The 21,965-nt window shown below is 41.4% G+C and overlaps 1 protein-coding gene across 1 annotated transcript in view; it reads right to left on the bottom strand.

Annotated features, from left to right (window-relative positions):
- LOC120989484 (protein mono-ADP-ribosyltransferase PARP14-like) overlaps nucleotides 1-21,965 on the bottom strand; it is a 142,578-nt gene that overhangs the window by 16,357 nt on the left and 104,256 nt on the right. Inside the window, exons 7-10 of the mRNA XM_040417611.1 lie at nucleotides 16,749-16,815; nucleotides 12,884-13,027; nucleotides 11,249-11,308; nucleotides 1,788-1,967 (exon numbers count right to left, since the gene is read on the bottom strand). Of these exons, the coding sequence (XP_040273545.1) occupies nucleotides 1,788-1,967; nucleotides 11,249-11,308; nucleotides 12,884-13,027; nucleotides 16,749-16,815 (451 nt within the window). The remainder of the gene's footprint in view (nucleotides 1-1,787; nucleotides 1,968-11,248; nucleotides 11,309-12,883; nucleotides 13,028-16,748; nucleotides 16,816-21,965) is intronic.

Below are 21,965 nucleotides of genomic sequence, written 5' to 3'. Positions count from 1 at the left end.
GTTAATACCTACTGTAAATGTAGTGATAGTGTGCTTTGCACCAAAATAATATTAAAGATAATCTGTCACCAGTCTTATGGTGTCCTAACTAAGGGCAACATAAACTAGTGACAGATCCTCTTTGCAAAATGTTGGGTCACTTTTTTTAATTTACCTAGACTTTTTGTTAAAATATTGTATTGAACAGCTCCAGTGTATGCTGATGAGTCCTGAATATTCATGAGCTCCTGATTTTCTCCGACCACCGGCTGCTAATTCAGTTGTAGAAAAAACTGTCAATCAGTGGCAGGGGTGGAGAAAACCAGAAGCTCAGGACTATCAGGACTCATTGGCATGTGCTGGAGCTGTTAGAACCTAGCAACATTAAACTGGTGACAGATTCCCTTTTAATACTAACATTGCACAAAGGGTATTCTAAATTTAAAGGCTTATCCTTATCTTCCATATCTGATATGCTATATTTGTCTAATTTATGTTGGTCTCACCTCTGCAAATAACACCTAATTCCAGAAGGAGTTGCCTGATAGTCCATTCTTCTTGAAGACTTTGAACTTTAATAGGAGAGGTGTCTGTGTATGCATTTGTATGAGAATTTCAAATTTATCCCAGAAGATGGACCCACACATCTATCAGAAATTTATGACAGTTTCCATGGATATGCTATAAATGTCTAAGATGATAATTCCCTTTAAACAATTGTCCCACAAAAAATATTCTACAGTTTACAAACAAGCACCTGGATCTGAATTATTTTGTAATTGAATGTAATTAAAAATGTTGTATAGCTACTGAGTTATTCAATAAAGTGTATCTGTATAGCGCCACCTACAGTTTTTTTCTTATTTCTTTGTCCTGCATACTGAAATGGCCGCACATGCTCAGTTTCATCCTTCAACTACCTCCTGAGCTGTAATAGGGAGAGCATGGACACGCCCCCTTAGCTGCAGCAGAAAAGACACTCCCCCTGAGCTGTCAGCTTGATATCAATCTAGTGCAGCAATAAATGGGGAGGTCTCTGGATCCATGTGAGGCACAGGATTCTAGCTTTGTTAGTAAGAGATTGTCATGTACTATATGATGTCTGATTTGAATTTACATTATTCATGGGATAACCTCTTTAAGCTAGAGATGAGCAAATTATTAGAAATTCATTTTGAGACTGATTTTAACAAAACAGTTGACAAATTCAATTCTGGACTAAATAAATTCAGTTCGAATGGAAAATGCTCAAACTACCTTGAAAACTCACTTTCATAGGACTGTATCCAACCCCTTTCAAGATCTTTAACACCACAACAATAGTAATGTCAAAATAACAGCAACCTATACCTGTGGGTAAATGCATGGATTTTTTTTAATCATTTTTTTTTTTTACTCATAAACAAATTACCCATTCTTTAAGGAAGATGCCTGCCAGTGTTCAAACATACACAGTGGTATCAGCAGATACAATGGTTTGTTTTGAACAAGCAGTCCAAAAATGTGGAAAACAAAAGCTTTTTTTGGGTGTGTTCACATAGTGCCGTCATGCCGTGCTTTTGTTATAATTTTACACATAAAATTTGAGGGAAATAAATGCAATGTGAGTACACCCTTTCAGTAATACTGCATATCATTGCCAATGAAGGAGCCTAGGAAACAGCATAATAAAATGCAGGAAATACTGCACTGTGTTTAAATATGCTACTGTATGTATAGACATTCTCCAGATGAATTTTCTAATGTATTTTTAAAAATTTGCTGTTTATCAGAGAATTAAATGCCCCTTTAACTACATTTAAGCTTACCTGTGCCAATGGCTGGAATGGCCACAGAATGTAGACCCACATTTTCACACTTAAGTAAAATTTCCTGCACAAGGGCATAAATGTTGACCAAATCTTGCTTACAATTACAGTGCATGATGTATTTACATTTTAGATCCCCAGATCCAGCTTCTGTCATAACCACTTTTTCTCTAGAGGCACCTAAGATGGGAACAAAATAGAAGTAAGCTATTTTCATTCATCTGTTATCCTTATATCTCTGACAGTAGAAGGACAACCCTTTTTTTGGTTTCATACGTGGATGCCTTTTTTTTATATAGATTTACCTGGACACTTATGTGCTTGCTGCCAAATGCAATAAGCCTTACAAGTGTTCTTTACCATATGCACAAATTACACAATACTGGGTGTTGCCCTTCTCCTTTTCTGGCCATCGACAGTTGATGCTCAGCCTATGGTATTACCCTGCATTAGTTCCTGTTAGCGGTTTTCTTCAGGCAGGTTTATGCTGGTATAAGATGAGGCATCAGACCTCCAACCCATGAATATTTCCCTGTGCAAGGAATATCGGGTTTGCGTCTGATCAGGAGATAAATAACCACCGTGAGTCAACATAGGTTGTTAAATATCTGACATCTTTATTTTTCATCACATACTTATAGGGCTTTTTGGGGGTGGGCGCATATTGTTTCTCAAGATCCAATTGGAACAATCCTGGTATTTCTAAAGAGGCCCTGGGAACATGTTACCAAATTACAGTTGAAACTTTGTTAAACAATGCTGGTATCTGCTGTATACAATACTTGCAAAAGAGCTATTTTACATTGAACAGGTTTCCCTCTATATGCTAACAAGTTGAATGGGCTATCTTAGTTTGTTTCATTGTATGTGAGGTGAGATGTTAAATAGCTCCTTTGTTCAGAGATGCTGCTATTGTGTCCAGCACTGGCAGAGGGTGTGTCATGTGCTAATTCGATGTGCTGCATGCATAAGAGATGAGGCTTGTATAATATATGTCTTATCTGTGATGTATCAAAAGATTTATGAAAAATCCCTTTCAGTTCCATACCACATTTTTAAGTGAAAATCACACAAATGCCTACACTTCAGCCCTAGGTTTAGCCTGACACCAAATCCAAAGGCCTGACCATGCAACATATTACCCAAATGTCCTCATGGTGGTTCAGCACACTGGCCCACAGGGGAAGGCATAAGGTGGAAAGGATAGGAATGGTGGCTGAGGCAATGAGGGTGGTTGTAGTCCTCATGGTGGCTAATTCCATCTCCAGTGCTTTCCCAGGCCATGAGAGCAGTGAATGAACGGTTGTAACCCTTCTTTCCTTTAGGCTACATACTGGATTTGAGGTCTCCTACTAGGTCAAGTGCCACTTGGTGTTAGATTGGTAGTGGACTGCAAGGCAAGAAAACAGGTGTAGTGCTGACAATGACCAGGCCCATTTGGTTGAAATAAATAAATACTCTCTCTATACTGAATAGTCAGCTAATGGTAATGTGCAGGTGGCCGTTGTCATGGCTTAAAATACAAAATTAAACATAATGCAACAGCATTTTACAAACACAAACTATATTAACTAATGCTGTACTCACTATATGAATAAATGTTAGGTACTTAACAAATACATTTGGATTAAAATTATTTGTGTCCCTCCACCATGGCAGGGTAACCTCTTTTGGATAGGAACCTATGCTAAGTGCTATCTCTTTTGGTGTCAACCGGCCTCTAATGAATTTGGGGAAGGTAGGCTACACATACATACTGGACCCACTCTGTATTCTACCTCTCCTGCTGTCAGCTGGCCTCCAATGAACACAGGGAGAGCAAGGTTCAGCTTTACACTACAATAATTAAAATCAGCCCGTGGGAAAAATGGGTTAGGCTGCGTTCACATCTCCATCAGAGATGATCCATCAGCCTAATTTGGCAAAAATGCCGGCATTCGTCAGGACAAAAACTATTTGTTCAGCCAAAATGCTGGAAAGTGGCAGTTCCAGATCCGGTGAACTCCTGCAGACTGTTCTCTACCCGGACAGCCTGCCGGAAAATTTTACAACCTAAATTGAAAGACATCTCCAAATTTGTATCCAATGATGTATTTGGTGACAGAATCCCTTTAAAATGACACTGCCCGTCGTCTTGGAAGAGAGCGTAATTACAAGTACTTGCTCCATTCACTGGATGTACTGTATAGTGTAATGAAGAAGAAGCAGCACTTGCATGGAGAACCGTCTCCTCTTCAAACAGCTGATTGTCAGGGATACTGGGTGCTGGACCGCCACCGATCAGATATTGATGACCTATTCTGAGAATAGGTCAATATAAAACCCTTTCACAACCCCTTTAACACACTCCTGAATGCTAGGGACCAGCAAACTGCCAAAACTTCTTCTAGTATAGAGGTGGTCACAATGCTGATAATAAATTAATCAAGGGCCTGTGATTAGCGGCACCTGGCTGCTACCTACCCTGGTAATTCCTATGGAAGTAGTAAAGTTCGTGGGGATTCGCTCTGGTAGGCAGGGTAAGCGGACGCAGTACAGAGGCAAAAACAAGGTTGTAAAGCAAAGTTCAGTGTTTATTCACACATAAGAAAAAACAAGCCAAAAGTAACGGTGTTCAGTTTTGGTACCTGTTCACACCACACAAAGTCCACAGTGCAAAAAGCCTTCACCTGGTCAGCAGTTTTCCACCCGCAGTCCACAGCAGGCTTTAGAGGCCTGTTTCCCCAGCATGCGGCTCTTACAAATAGATGGCCTCAGTGTATCAAGACACAGACTCCACAGCTTCTCTGTCATGGAGGATAATCCACACCAGCTGAATATGCTGGCTGGGTTTTTATATCCCAGCCAAAACCTGGCCTGGAACCGTGGGGAACAGCCACCCACCCTGCTCTTTGGCTGCTCCCAATAAGAACCGGCCCAGATCGGCTTTACAGCCATACTAACAGCTGAAGTGTCAGACTGCAACTGCAAAACTGACACTTCAGGGAAAAACCCGGATCTTACCTCACCGAGGCCAGAAACCTCGGTGACACGTATCTTCCGGCAATGACGGCCCCTTGTTCCTTCTTACAAGGTATGCATAATTTTTCACACACAGCTTCTACATTTTGGCCTAGCTTTTGTTCAATTACGCAAAGTAATTTATCATATGTTTTTATTCATCTGAGGTTGTGTTTACCTAATTTTCAGACCTTCTAAGGACCAGATGTTTGTTTTAATGTCATGATACGTGAAACCATAGAATTCAGAGGTGGCAACCATTTTTTTCTCATGTCTATATGTTTATTTTTTTAGAAGTCGACAACCCTTAATCACACCCCAGACCAGAATCCCAAATTTATTTAAATCCTAGACCAGGGGTCAACAAGCTTTGGCACATGCCGAACAACTTCCAGCTTGCACACTTGCATGGCTGCTCTTGTAATTCCCATAGAACTTAATGAAGCATTCTAGGATTTGTAGTTTCAGCACAGCTGGAGTGTCGGAGGTTGCTAATCCCTGTCCAAACCCCTTCACCTAAATTTAGACCACAAAAAAAAAATCTGAGATCAAATGCCTCCATATAATGACATATACTACATCCTGACACTGGATGCGTTAGGACCTGGTGTAGTGGTGCCTATAGCAGTGCATGCTTTCCTTCTCTCTCTGACAGAAGCCAGTCTGCGTAGGTACAGTGCCTTGCAAAAGTATTCACCCCCCCCCCTTGACTTTTTTCATATTTTGTTACATTACAGCCTTAAATTAGTTGGTGAAGTGAAATGAGAAAAATATATAAATAAAACTATTGTTTAGAAATAGAAAACAGAAAATTGGCATGTGTGTATGTATTCACCCCCTTTGCTAGGAAGCCCATAACAAGCTCTGGTGCAACCAATTACCTTCAGAAGTCACATAATTAGTGAAAGATGTCTACCTGTGTGCAATCTAAGAGTCACATGATCTGTCATTACATATACACACCTTTTTTGAAAGGCCCCAGAGGCTGCAACACCTAAGCAAGAGGCATCACTAACCAAACACTGCCATGAAGACCAAGGAACTCTCCAAACAAGTAAAGGACAATGTTGTTGAGAAGTACAAGTCAGGGTTAGGTTATAAAAAAATATCCAAATCTTTGATGATCCCCAGGAGCACCATCAAATCTATCATAACCAAATGGAAAGAACATGGCACAACAGCAAACCTTCCAAGAGATGGCCGCCAACCAAAACTCACGGACCGGGCAAGGAGGGCATTAATCAGAAAGGCAGCACAGGGACCTAAGAGTTCCAGAGCAGAGACTGGAGTATCTGTACATAGGACGACAATAAGCCGTATGTTCCATAGAGTTGGGCTTTATGGCAGAGTGGTCAGAAGAAAGCCATCACTTTCAGCTAAAAACAAAAAGGCACGTTGTGAGTTTGCGAAAAGGCATGTGGGAGAATCCCAAAATGTATGGAGGAAGGTGCTCTGGTCTGATGAGACTAAAATTAAACTTTTCGGCCATCAAAGAAAACACTATGTCTGGCGCAAACCCAACACATCACATCACCCAAAGAACACCATCCCCACAGTGAAACATGGTGTGGGGATGTTTTTCAGCAGCCAGGACTAGGAAACTGGTCAGAGTTGAGGCAAAGATGGATGGAGCTAAATACAGGGATATTCTTGAGCAAAATCTGTACCACTCTGTGCGTGATTTGAGGCTAGGACAGAGGTTCACCTTCCAGCAGGACAATGACCCCAAACACACTGCTAAAGCAACACTTGAGTGGTTTAAGCGGAACCATGTAATTAATGTTGGAATGGCCTAGTCAAAGCCCATATCTCAACCAAATAGAAAATCTGTGGTCAGACTTAAAGATTGCTGTTCACAAGTGCAAACCATCAAACTTGAAGGAGCTGGAGCAGTTTTGCAAGGAGAAATAGGCAAAAATCCCAGTGGTAAGATGTGGCAAGGTCATAGAGACTTATCCAAAGCAACTTGGAGCTGTGATTACCGCAAAAGGTGGCTCTACAAAGTATTGAGTTTAGGGGGGGTGAATAACTATGCACATTGACTTTTTCTGTTATTTTGCCCTATTTGTTGTTTGCTTAAAAACAAAAAAAAATCTTCAAAGTTGTGGGCATGTTCTGTAAATTAAATTATGCAAATCCTCAAACAATCCATGTTAATTCCATGTTGTGAGGCACCAAAATACAAAAAAGTCAAGGGGGGGTGAATACTTTTGCAAGGCACTGTAGATGCTCACTGGACAAAATGTATCACTGGCTGTGTGAAAAAGGACTCATTCAGATTGCATTGATTTCTATACATGCACGAATGTCCAGTATTTCTCATGGACCATAAGTCTGTGCATAAAAAAACAGCAGTATGGAATTTTTTTTCCATTTTCCGTTCGAGATGAACTCATTTAATAATTCATTCAAATGAATGGGTTTGGAAAAGAAAGTGCCAGACATGCAGGTATTTATTTTGTATAAATAGGTTGATGTTGCTGCAAAAAAGCTATAACCTGTAGTTCTGAATTGTCTTACTTCAAAATAAAGACAGGATCATGTCTCTGACAAGCCAAGTTCTTATCTCTTTGCACCAAAAACCATTGTGTGTGGATCCCAGCAGTAATAATGTCACTCAGAGTGGCCCCTGGCAGTAGTATTGCCTCCCAGAGTGGCTCCTAGCAGTGCTAATGTCTCCCAGAGTAGATTCCAGCAGTGATATTGTCTCACAGAGTAGATCCCAGCAGTAATAATGTCACCCAGAGTAGATCCCAGCAGTAATAATGTCATCCAGAGTGGCTTCCAGCAGTAATAATGTCTCCCAGAGTATATCCCAGCCATAATAATGCAGAAGGACCTGCGCTCCAAGGGTGATGACATCACACTGGGAGTGCAGGTCCTTCAGTATCAAGAGAGAAACAATTGTCTCTGAGCTTGCAAGTGGATGAGGTCATTTTTCATTTTATTTTAACCCCTAAAAGGCCATTTTCACTAGTGTACCCATTTTTTATGTTAAAAACAGTCCGATTGATTTTAATGGAGTCTGTCTGGTGGTGAAAACAGCCAAAAATAGGACATGTCTGAACTGGCCTTTAAAAGCTGCCATGTGAATAGCCCCATTGACTTCAAATGGGCATATGACAGCCATTACAAAAACGTCTGTCACACAGCCGTTTTTCACTAAGATCTTGCTGTGGGTTTTACTCTTTGCATTACAAAGAATGACGTATAGCTAAAATAAGGTTGTGCCGTGTCAGCCAGAAAAATCGACATATGTGATGTTAAATATTCTTGCGTTAAAAATAACAAAAGTGTTATAGCAGTGATACCTTTATTGGTTACCCCAAAAAAAAACATTTTTATCAGTTAGCAAGCTTTCAGAGCACAGAGGCTCCTTCATCAGACACAAATTAGAAATTCATTTCTATACTGTCTGATGAAGGAGCCTCTGTGCTGTGAAAGCTGATAAAAAAAAACATTTTTTGTTAGCCAAAAAAAAGTTATCACTGCTATAATATTTTGCCTTTTTTAACGCAAAACTATTTTTTTTTTTAACTCGTTTTATTGGAGTATAATGGTGCAATAGTAAAGTACATGACTTATGTCACATGACAGTAAAATCAGCAAATGAGAAAGCAAAATCAAAAAACATAACGACATAAAACAAAAAAGAAAACAACACGTGGTACATGGTACTTAATAGTTTTTCCCTGTGCGCAGCAGGGTCTCTGCTAAGTATTAGAACATTTCCCGAACATCATTACACGTGGCTTCTCAGGGGCCCTTTCTTAAGTGGCATTTGGTTACAATAGTATTCCATATCTCCATTCAAGGCATACATACATATATGGGGCTTCAGCAAGTATTTAACGTATTAGTGGACGCACACCACTCCCCCCACACTTTCTGAAATTTCTGAGGGCACCCCCTATGTATGTATACTACTTTTTCCAGCGGTATGATCTGGTTTACTATTTGTTTCCATTGATTTAGATTAGGCATTATATCGGCCATCTATCTAAGCGCTATCGACTTCCTAGCGAGGAATAAGGTTTCCTCCAAAAATATCCTGTGGTGATGAGACCACTGCTCGTAGTCTACAATTCCCAGCAAACACACCTTGGGACAAAGAGGGATAGTTCCTGGCACAAGATCTGACAGGAATGATGTCACATCTCGCCACAATCTTTGTATATGTCTACATTCCCAAATCATGTGCCAGAAGTTGGCATTGGCCTGGTGACATCTGAGGCAATTACTGTTCTCCATTCTACCCATTCTGAATAACCTAATCTGGAGGTATCTGAAGAACATATGTCTCGGAATCACAAATTTGTCTTGAAGTTGAGAAAAGGACCTCATAGATCCTCCCTCATATAAGTCACCTAGGGTCTGTACCCCATGTTCCTTCCACAATGCAGCTCCATCATGTCGACTCATGTCAAAACATAGGGTTCTCCCACAGGGGTATTGCATCTGACAGGTCTTTATAGGACTTGAGCTTAGCTGCTTCCCATACCTGATGGGCCAATCTATGTAATAGAAGGGCCCGTCTATGGAACAGACTAATATCTTCCAATACTGGCCATAAGGAATGGATCTGCAGAAAATATTGCAGATAAAATTCTGCATTGGGGAGAGATTGCGAGGATACCCAGGTCGTGAGGTAACGTAACTGACGCACTAGGAAATACAGGAATAAGTCCGGGAGTGCCGCTCGCCCCTGTAGTTTAGGCCTCTGTAAAGTATGGAGCGCCAATTTCCTTCTAGCCTTTCCCCAAATGAAGGTCGACATCATGGAGTGGAGATGGTCAAAGAACGTCTCGGGATGGTCGTGCTAACATGCTCCAGTACATACAGAGCCTTAGGCAGGAGGACCATCTTTATGAGGTTCTGACGACCCATCATTGAGATGGGGAGGGATTGCCATGCAGCAAATTTCTTAGCAAATGTAGAGGCTAGAGGCTCAGTGTTCAATGTATATGCTAAGGGAGGGTCTCTGGTTATTATGATTCCTAGGTATTTAAACCGGTCTACCACTGGGAGATTACAGTATGTCGTAGGCCAACCTGCAGGTTTAAGGGGCATCAGAGCCAACTTGGACCAGTTGATATGCAGTCCAGAAAAGCGGCCGAAGGTTTCAATTAGCTCAATCGCTCTGGGCAGCGAATGATCCGCCCTATCCATAAAAAGGATCAGGTCGTCGGCATATAAGCCGACACGGTCCTCCCTGCCACCCAGGGAAACTCCACTGTAAACCCATCCTGCCGAAGTCTAAGTACTAAATGCTCTATTGCTACTGCAAACAGGAGGGGTGACAGAGGGCACCCTTGCCTGGTTCCTCTGCCAAGGTTAAACTGACCTGAATGTGAACCGTTCACCAGTATGTTCGCTTTAGGGTGTTTGTAGAGCATAAGTACCCACTGGGCAAACACTGGACCAAAGCCAAAACAGTTTAGTACTTCCAATAGATATGGCCATTCTACCGAGTCAAAGGCCTTGGCCGCTGAAAGCATAGGTGAGAAAAAACTCTTTGTACAGTTAGCTCCCAGACAGGCAAGCGTTTCTTTGATGTTTTGGTTATGCTTTATGTACTGTGGCTTTATCCAAGTGACTGTTTTTTTTTGTTTTTTATCATCACTTTCTCTGTGCACCCCTTACCCATGGACCCTTTCCTACCCGCAACCTTCTTGCTCACATCCTACACAAAACAAAAGGAGCCACTGGCTGCTCACCCTCACAGAGTTGGCAACCAGGAACAGGAGGACATTTACCATCCCAATGAACTCACCACTCACTGCCGATTCATAGAGAAAGTGAGGTGGTGCATTTCCATCCTGACTGCTGCTATTCTTACTCAGTTTAGTGCCTTGTGCCTGCACATGTCATGATCCTGCCTAAGGGCTCATTCACACAAACGTAAGTGCTCTGTGCCTGTACTACAGACTGCAAATAGTGGTCCGCAATATACGGGCACTGGCCGTGTGCACTCTGTGCTGCGGATGCGGACCCATTGACTTGAATGGGTTCACGATCTGCAAAATACAGCAAAAGATGGGACATGTCCTATTTTTTGCGTTGTGGAGGCACAGACCCAAAAGCTCTCGGAAGCACTTCCGAGTGTTTCCATGGGCTTCCGATTTGTGCCTCCGGTCTGCACAAGATAGGACATCTTTAGCTGTATCTTGCGGATTGAGGACCCATCCAAGTCAATGGGTCTGCATCTGCGGCATGGAGTGCACACGGCCAGTGCCCGTATAATGTGGACCCACCATTTGCGGTCCGCAATATGGGCATGGAGCCCTAATCCAGATCTCCAGTAGTAAAAAAGAGCTGGCATAAAATTTTCCACCCTCTAATGATAAGGTAATGACTCTTTTCCCAAAAAACTATATGTAAATCTGCTCTAAAACATGCTGTCTGACAGGTTCCCTTTAACTGTGATTTTTGTTATAGAATATACTTGTTATAATGCTTACCATGCTGAGCTGCTCTTATAATATTTGCTCCAGCTGCTGAAAAAATAGCATGAGCCACAGCTGTAAAAGACAGAAACATTTTAATGATATTACCGGTTATATTTTATATTACACAAAAATATTATAAGGGAAACAAATGTGATCATGATTTGCCCGTGGCAGATTGTGCTTTCTAATCACGATTTGCTGCCGGCAAATAACTAGACCGAATGAGGATGAGAGGTGGCATAACGATCGCTCCTCCTCATGCTGTGCAGGAGATCACTGCATGTACTAGCAGCAGTCTCCTCCGCTAGCGAGCAGGAGATTGCTGGGAAGGAACATGTCTTTCCCAACTATCTCCTGCAGAATCGGCTGGTATAATACAGCCTTAACTCAGTTCTATCCTTCTCTTTACCTGTGTCAGGATGACCTGTTGCTTTGGACACCGGATGAGGGTGTCTCCATTTTATTTTTCTGTTAAGGTGCTCATGCACATTCAATAGCTGTCAGTAGAAAGCTAATTCAGCTATCTCTCATGACTCATATGACTAAGGGCTTGTTCACATGACCGTATGGCTTTTTCAGTGTTTTGCGGCCCGTTTTTAACGGATCCGTTTTCCATTTTTTTTGTTTCAGTAATGTTTCCAGTTCCGTTTTTCCGTATGGCATATACAGTATACAGAAATTACATAGAAAAAATTGGGCTGGACATAAGATTTTCAATAGATGGTTTTGCAAAAACGGAACGGATACGGAAGACATACGGAGTACATTCCGTATGTGTTCCATTTTTTTGCGGACCCATTGACTTGAATGGAGCCACGGAACGTGATTTGCGTGCAATAATAGGACATGTTCTATCTTTGAACGGAAAAACAGAAATACGGAAACATTCAGTTTTTTTTGCGGAACCATTGAAATGAATGGTTCCATATACGAACTGTATACAGAACTCAAAAAACGGCCCGTATATGAATGCAAAAAATGTTTGTGTGAACAAGCCCTAAGCATGTATGTGTTTCAAATGGGGAGAGCCATTGCCAGACACCTCTGGCTTTAGCTCATCTGCTGAAAGAACATAAGGACTGCACTGCTGAAATTTAAAGCACCCGATCCTTTCCTTCCCCCAACATCATCTGTTGGCAGAGAGTCCAGAGGCCCAACAACACATAAGACTGTTGGCTGGTCCCACTGTAAATGATAGATTGGGCTGACAATGGCCTCAAGTGTGAATGGTGGCATTTATACTGTGTGTACTCTACAGGACCATGAAGAAGCTCCTATCTTCCATACAGAAAGCTAATTACATCTTCCATCTGAGTGTAATATTTAAGGACTTGCTTTATCTTTAATAGTTCTATGCTTAATTTTGTATTATGTTCATTTTATTTTTTCATATAATGACATTGCGACAGCATTAGAAACACTAGTATTGCAGAGTTTTGCCCAAAAAAAAAAAAAGTAAACTTAAAATAGTTGCCCCAAAACCAAATAGTTATGCGATTTGAGATACCGCTGCACCAAGTTTCCCTAAGGCACAAATAAAGCCTTATTAGAAAAGCAACTTTTTTTTTTAGTACATCAGACATGTCAATTCTTTGGATTTAATAAATAATATCAATCACTTCTGGCAAAACTTAGACCAGTACTTACTATCTTTGTCCCAATAACTGAAGTTGGTGGAGTTTACAATGACATCCGTAGATTCCTTTGTTATATCAGTGTAAGTCACAACTACAGACAAATCTCCAATTTTCGCTTCAGTCTGTTCACCCTTAGATAATTTTGGGAAAGTATCTGTGGAAAGAAGACTAGATTTGAGTCCTTGGTACTATACTCTGTGCTTTGACCCCTTCCCATGGCAGACATTTTCCATTTTTTTTCTCCCTGCCTTCCAAAAGCTATAACTTTTATTATTTTTCTTTTCACACAGCCATATGAGGGCTTGTCTTCTTGCGGGAAAAGTTACACTTTTCTAATGGCACCATTTAATATTCCATGTGATGCATTGGGAAGCTGTAAAAAATGTTTTAATGGCGTAACATTGGAAAACTGCAATTGTGCCATTCTTACATTTTTGTGTTTTCGAGGGTTTTTATTAGCTTTTTTTTTACTGGGCAGTAAAATGACAATTAGTCTACATGCACACGAACGTTAGGGCTCCGTGCCCGTGCTGCGGACCGCAAATTGCGGTCCGCAATGCACAGCCACTGACCGTGGGGCAGCCGCATGCTGATCGCGGACCCATTCACTTGAATGTGGTCCGCGATCCGCATCCGATGGTCCGCACCGCAAAAAAGTAGTGCATGTGCTACTTTTTGCAGTGCGGAGGCACGGGCAGAAACACCACGGAAGCACTCCGTAATGCTTCCGTGGGGTCCCTATCCGTGCCTCCATTCCGCATCTCCGTGATTGCTGACCCATTCAAGTGAATGGGTCTGCGATCCGTGATGCGGAATGCACACGGCCGGTGCCCGTGTATTGCGGACCCACTGTATGCGGGCCCAAATACTGCCACGGGGGGGCACACGGTCGTGTGCATGTAGCCTTATTCTGCAGGTCAGTGTGATTAGAAATACAAAGTTTATATAGTTTTTGTTATCGTTTTGATACTGTCGTTTTTTTTTTTTGCGGTATACAGTGGGATGCGAAAGTTTGGGCAACCTTGTTAATCGTCATGATTTTCCTGTATAAATCGTTGGTTGTTATGATAAAAAATGTCAGTTAAATATATTATATAGGAGACACACACAGTGATATTTGAGAAGTGAAATGAAGTTTATTGGATTTACAGAAAGTGTGCTATAATTGTTTAAACACAATTAGGCAGGTGCATAAATTTGGGCACCACAAAAAAGAAATGAAATCAATATTTAGTAGATCCTCCTTTTGCAGAAATTACAGCCTCTAAACGCTTCCTGTAGGTTCTAATGAGAATCTGGATTCTGGTTGAAGGTATTTTGGACCATTCCTCTTTACAAAACATCTTTAGTTCATTCAGGTTTGATGACTTCCGAGCATGGACAGCTCTCTTTAAGTCACACCACAGATTTTCAATTCTATTCAGGTCTGGGGACTGAGATGGCCATTCCAGAACGTTGTACTTGTTCCTCTGCATAAATGCCTTAGTGGATTTTGAGCAGTGTTTAGGGTCGTTGTCTTGTTGAAAGATCCACCCCCGGCGCAGCTTCAGCTTTGTCACTGATTCCTGGACATTGGTCTCCAGAATCTGCTGATACTGAGTGGAATCCATGCGTCCCTCAACTTTGACAAGATTCCCAGTCCCTGCCTGGCCACACAGCCCCACATCATGATGGAACAACCACCATATTTTACTGTAGGTAGCAGGTGTTTTTCTTGGAATGCTGTGTTCTTTTTCCTCCATGCATAACGCCCCTTGTTATGGCCAAATAACTCAATTCTAGTTTTATCAGTCCACAGCACCTTATTCCAAAATGAAGCTGGCTTGTCCAAATGTGCTTTAGCCCACCTCAAGCGGCACTTTTTGTGCTGTGGGCGGAGAAAAGGCTTCCTCTGCATCACTCTCGCAGTGACTCCATCTGCAGCAAGATGATGTTGTAGGACTTTGGTGCTGGTCTGTGGGTTGACTCTGACTGTTCTTACCATTCGTCGCTTCTGTCTATCGGAGATTTTTCTTGGTCTGCCACTTCGAGTCTTAACTTTAACTGAGTCTGTGGTCTTCCATTTCCTCAATATGTTCCTAACTGTGGAAACAGACAGCTGAAATCTCTGAGATAGCTTTCTGTATCCTTCCCACTAAACCATGATGGTGAACAATCTTTGTCTTCAGGTCATTTGAGAGTTGTTTTGAGACCCCCATGTTGCTACTCTTCAGAGAAAATTAAAAGAGGAGGGAAACTTGCAATTGACCCCCTTAAATACTCTTTCTCATAATTGGATTCACCTGTGTATGTAGGTCAGGGGTCACTGAGCTTACCAAGCCAATTTGAGTTCCAATAATTAGTTCTAAAGGTTTTGGAATCAATAAAATGACAACAGTGCCCAAATTTATGCACCTGCCTAATTTTGTTTAAACAATTATAGCACACTTTCTGTAAATCCAATAAACTTCATTTCACTTCTCAAATATCACTGTGTGTGTCTCCTATATGATATATTTAACTGACATTTTTATCGTAACAACCAACAATTTATACAGGAAAATCATGACAATTAACAAGGTTGCCCAAACTTTCGCATCCCACTGTATATGACTTTGTTTACTTTTTTATTACATTTTGTTCTTTAGATGCAAAGCAACCAAAAAAACTGTGATTTGAGCATTTGGGTTTTTATTTTTTCCATGACATTCACCATACAGAATAAATACTTCTATATTTTAACCGTTTAAGGCATTTTTGAAGGTAGTGATTAATCTTGAGCGAACTTCTATTTTCAAGTTTGGTGTACAAAGTTCGGGTTATCTAAGAATTCCGTTATTGATTCTGCTTCGTTTTTTATTCGTTTTTTATTGATTCTGCTACTACGGACCATAAGTTATGGTCCGTGGTAACGGAATCCATAACGGAATTCTTAGATAACCCGGACCCAAACCTTGTACGCCAAACTTGAAAACACAAGTTAGCTCAGTGGTGATACATATATGACAAATGTCGGTAAGGGGTCAATTAAATTAGATATGTAATTTACTATCCACTTGTGTATCAAGACCTCTGCATTGATTGAGAATTTTAAAGCTATGTCCACATGATAAAATCTGCCACCGATTCAGCAGCAGAACATGGGCGTTATCTGCTGTATAAGGGCTCTTTCACACCAGTGTTATTTACTTCCACTGTTCTGCACTGTTGTAGGAGCAGAAGAACAAAAATAACACATAATGCCAGGTTCACATAACCGTTTATTTTTCCATTTTTCTGATCAGAAGAACAGAATAATAAAGAAAAAAACAGATCCTGTATTTTAATCATCCGTTATGCTCATTTAGCATCTGTTTTAGGCATCTTACACACAAACGGATCCGCAATACACAGGTGAGGTTCCGTGGGCATTCCGCATCACGAATGCGGACCTATTCACTTCAATGGGTCCGCAAATCCGGAGATGCGGAATGGTGCGAACGGAAGCATGGAACGGAACCCTACGGAAGCACTACGGAGAGTATCTTTTTGCAGAACGGCCGGATCGCGGACTCATTAAAGTGAATGGGTCCGCGATCCACTGCGGCTGCCCCACGGACTGTGCTCGTGCATTGCGGCTCGCATTTTGCGGGCCGCAGCACGACCACGGGGTGCACACATTCGTGTGCAAGAGGCCTTAGTCATTTCCATCTGAGATCTGTTGTTTTAGCATGAAGGATTATTTAGATTGGTGCAATCTTCTTATGCAGCTACATACTCTCCTAAATTGGTCTTGGGTCCTGCCATATAGAGTCAGATTTTATACAGTTACCTAAGCTATAGTTTTGCCAAATAGACAAAATTCTTAAATGTCATCATTGTAATTAGAAGCTTTAATAAGCAGAATAAACTCTTACCCCCATCGTTATTACACAGCTGAATTTGGTCACCTAAATTCATTTCCAGCAGCTTTTCTCTACAGACCTGATAGAGAAATTTTACAACACTGATATAAATACGTATTTATAATAATTTACCACAATTATTGTCAAATAAAATTGAGCATAAAATGGCAACAACTTAGAAGCAATTACAAAAGTTGCAATATATTAGACTCCTTACTAACAGGGAATCAAATGAATAATTGTAAGGCCTCTTTCACACGGGCGTGTGCGCCCCGTTGCCTTATTGGGGACCGCATTTGCGGATCCGCAATACACGGGTGCCGTTCCGTGGGCATTCCGCATCACAGATGAGGACCCATTCACTTTAAATGGGTCCGCAAATCCGGAGATGCGGAATGGTGCGGAACGGAAGCACGAAACGGAACTCTACGGAAGCACTAAGGAGTGCTTCCATGGGGTTTCGTCCCGTACTTCCGTTCCGCAAAAAGATAGAACATGTCCTATCTTTTTGCGGAACGGCCGGATTGCGGGCCCATTCAAGTGAATGGGTCCGCGATCCATTGCGGCTGCCCCACGGACTGTGCTCGTGCATTGCGGGCTGCAGCACGACCACGGGGCGCAAACGCCAGTGTGAAAGAGGCCTAAATGTGAGTGCAGTAAGTTAAAAGGCTTGCCTAAGATATATAAAAAAATAATTAATATAATTACCTATTTTATCCCCGTAGGTTCAAGTACTACAGCTTTAGTCCTCCTCACTGCACTTTGGCTGCAACAATGACATACCCATATAGTTCATGTGACCAGGGTATACTGGCACATCATCACTGTTGCCAATGCTGCCAAGAAGATGACATCATGGCTTCAGCAATGGGGAGGATCAGGTGGAGATGGGATAAAATGGGTAAATATGTGTTCTTTGATTATTTTATACCAATTCTGCCCGGAGGATTATGGGCCTGTTTGTAGTCATATGCAGTGATAGATGCCATTTAGTTACAACTACAGTATCTCCAGGTTGTCATGTCACTGTCTGAATGTCCATCGGATCATGTTCATATGGCAAAATATACAGTTGCAAAAAAAGTATGTGAACCCTTTGGAATGATATGGATTTCTGCACAAATTGGTCATAAAATGTGATCTGATCTTCATCTAAGTCACAACAATAGACAATCACAGTCTGCTTAAACTAAAAACACACAAAGAATTAAATGTTACCATGTTTTTATTGAACACACCATGTAAACATTCACAGTGCAGGTGGAAAAAGTATGTGACCCCTTGGATTTAATAACTGGTTGAACCTCCTTTGGCAGCAATAACTTCAACCAAACGTTTCCTGTAGTTGCAGATCAGACGTGCACAACGGTCAGGAGTAATTCTTGACCATTCCTCTTTACAGAACTGTTTCAGTTCAGCAATATTCTTGAGATGTCTGGTGTGAATCGCTTTCTTGAGGTCATTCCACAGCATCTCAATCGGGTTGAGGTCAGGACTCTGACTGGGCCTCTCCAGAAGGCTTATTTTCTTCTGTTTAAGCTATTCTGTTGTTGATTTACTTCTATGCTTTGGGTCGTTGTCCTGTTGCAACACCCATCTTCTGTTGAGCTTCAGCTGGTGGACAGATGGCCTTAAGTTCTGCTGCAAAATGTCTTGATAAACTTGGGAATTCATTTTTCTTCGATGATAGCAATCCGTCCAGGCCCTGACGCAGCAAAGCAGCCCCAAACCATGATGCCCCCACCACCATACTTCACAGTTGGGATGAGGTTTTGATGTTGGTGTGCTGTACCTCTTTTTCTCCACACATAGTATTGTGTGTTTCTTCCAAACAACTCAACTTTGGTTTCATCTGTCCACAGAATATTTTGCCAGTACTGCTGTGGAACATCCAGGTGCTCTTGTGCAAACTGTAAGCGTGCAGCAATGTTTTTTTTGGACACAGTGGCTTCCTCTGTGGTGTCCTCCCATGAAATCCATTCTTGTTTAGTGTTTTACGTATCGTAGATTCGCTAACAGGGATGTTAGCATATGCCAGAGACTTTTGTAAGTCTTTAGTTGACACTATAGGATTCTTCTTCACCTCATTGAGCAGTCTGCGCTGTGCTCTTGCAGTAATCTTTACAGGACGGCCACTCCTAGGGAGAGTAGCAGCAGTGCTGAACTTTCTCCATTTATAGACAATTTGTCTTACCGAGGACTGATGAACAGCAAGGCTTTGGAGATACTTTTATAACCTTTTCCAGCTTTATGCAAGTCAACAATTCTTAATTGTAGGTCTTCTGAGAGCTCTTTTGTGCGAGGCATCATTCACATCAGGCAATGCTTCTTGTGAACGCAAAGCAAACCCAGAACTGGTGTGTGTTTTTTATAGGGCAGCTGTAACCAACACCTCCAATCTCATTTCATTGATTGGACTCCAGTTGGCTGACACCTCACTCCAATTAGCTCTTGGAGATGTCATTAGTCTAGGGGTTCACATACTTTTTCGACCTGCACTGTGAATGTTTATATGGTGTGTTCAATAAAAACATGGCAACATTTAATTCTTTGTGTGTTATTAGTTTAAGCAGACTGTGATTGTCTATTGTTGTGACTTAGATGAAGATCAGATCACATTTTATGACCAATTTGTGCAGAAATCCATATCATTTCAAAGGGTTCACATACTTTTTCTTGCAACTGTACATAGGAAAAAATCTGTATTTGCTAGGCAAGCCTCACCAAATATCTAAGGGTACATTCACATGATTATGTATTTTGTGGTCCAGATCCATGTGATGTCCTTTTTCTTTGTGGACCCTTTGGCCCCTTTCACACGGGCGAGATTGGCCCCTTTCACACGGGCGGATGTGGTGCGATTTTAACGCACGGTTGCTAGGTGATGATCGGGATGGGGACCCGATCATTATTATTTTCCCTTATAACATGGTTATAAGGGAAAATAATAGCATTCTGAATACAGAATGCATAGTACAATAGGGCTGGAGGGGTTAAAAAAAAATAAAAAAATAAAAAAATTTAACTCACCTTAATCCACTTCCTCACAAAAGAAGACAGAAGAGATGTCGGCTGCGCGAACAAGTGGATTAAGGTGAGTTAAATATTTTTTTCTTTTTTTTTAACCCTTCCAGCCCTATTGTACTGTGCATTCTGTATTCAGAATGCTATTATTTTACCTTATAACCATGTTATAAGGGAAAATAATACAATCTACACAACCTTGAACCCAAACCTGAACTTCTGTGAAGAAGATCGGGTCTGGGTACCACATTCAGTTTTTTATCACGCGCGTGCAAAACGCATTGCACCCGCGCGATAAAAACTGAACAACGGAACGCAAAACTGACTGCAATTGCGTATCTACTCGCGCGGGTTTGCCGCAATGCACCAGGACGCATCCGGACCTAATCCGGACACGCTCGTCTGCAAGGGGCCTTTGACTTCAATGAATCCGTGGTCTGCATTTGCGGCCAAGAATAGGACATGTTCTACCTTTTGTGGAAAGGACATAGGGGAAAAAAAGCACCATGGACCCATTGAAGTCAATCGGTCAGCAAAAAAAGGATGCAACACTTATTTGACAAGGACATCATTCGTATTTTGCGTATCCATATTTCACATACTTCAAAATACATGCAGTCGTGTGAATGTCCTCTAAGCCGTGTGAACATACTCTTAGATATATGAATTCCCAGTACCATTTCCACTGCTTTTATAAGGCCTTATTCATACTTGTATACAGTAGCAAGAAAAATTATGTGAACCCTTTGGAATGATATGGATTTCTGCACAAATTGGTCATAAAATGTGATCTGATCTTCATCTAAGTCACAACAATAGACAATCACAGTCTGCTTAAACTAATAACACAGAAATAATTACGTTACCATGTTTTTATTGAACACACCATGTAAACATTCACAGTGCAGGTGGAAAAAGTATGTGAAAACCTAGACTAATAACATCTCCAAGAGCTAATTGGAGTGAGGTGTAAGCCAACTGGAGTCCAATCAATGAGATGAGATTGGAGGTGTTGGTTACAGCTGCCCTGCCATATAAAAAACACACACCAGTTCAGGGTTTGCTTTTCACAAGAAGCATTGCCTGATGTGAATGATTCCTCGCACAAAAGAGCTCTCAGAAGACCTACGATTAAGAATTGTTGACTTGCATAAAGCTGGAAAGGGTTATAAAAGTATCTCCAAAAGCCTTGCTGTTCATCAGTCCACGGTAAGACAAATTGTCTATAAATGGAGAAAGTTCAGCACTGCTGCTACTCTCCCTAGGAGTGGCCGTCCTGTAAAGATGACTGCAAGAGCACAGTGCAGACTGCTCAATGAGGTGAAGAAGAATCCTAGAGTGTCAGCTAAAGATTTACAAAAGTCTCTGGCATATGCTAACATCCCTGTTAGCGAATCTACTATGCGTAAAACACTAAACAATAATGGATTTTATGGGAGGATACCACAGAAGAAGCAACTGCTGTCCAAAAAAAACATGCTGCACGTTTACAGTTTGCACAAGAGCACCTGGATGTTCCACAGCAGTACTGGCAAAATATTCTGTGGACAGATGAAACCAAAGTTGAGTTTTTTGGAAGAAACACACAACAATATGTGTAGAGAAAAAGAGGCACAGCACATCAACATCAAAACCTCATCCCAACTGTGAAGTATGGTGGTGGGGGCATCATGGTTTGGGGCTGCTTTGTTGTGTCAGGACCTTGACGGATTGCTATCATCGAAAGAAAAATGAATTCCCAAGTTTAATCATTTTGCAGGAGAACTTAAGGCCATCTGTCCACTAGCTGAAGCTCAACAGAAGATGGATGTTGCAACAGGACAACGACCCAAAGCATAGAAGTAAATCAACAACTGGCTTAAACAGAAGAAAATACGCCTTCTGGAGTGGCCCAGTCAGAGTCTTGACCTCAACCCGATTGAGATGCTGTGGCATGACCTCAAGAAAGCGATTCACACCAGACATCCCAAGAATATTGCTGAACTGAAACAGTTCTGTAAAGAGGAATGGTCAAGAATTACTCCTGAACGTTGTGCACGTCTGATCTGCAACTACAGGAAACGTTTGGTTGAAGTTATTGCTGCCAAAGGAGGTTCAACCAGTTATTAAATCCAAGGGGTCACATAATTTTTCCACCTGCACTGTGAATGTTTACATGGTGTGTTCAATAAAAACATGGTAACATTTAATTATTTGTGTGTTATT

Source organism: Bufo bufo, chromosome 2, assembly GCF_905171765.1.
Source record: "Bufo bufo chromosome 2, aBufBuf1.1, whole genome shotgun sequence".
Taxonomy (NCBI): Eukaryota; Metazoa; Chordata; class Amphibia; order Anura; family Bufonidae; genus Bufo; species Bufo bufo.
The sequence above is the reverse complement of the archived record's forward strand: the minus strand, read 5'-3'. Positions and strand labels throughout refer to the sequence as shown.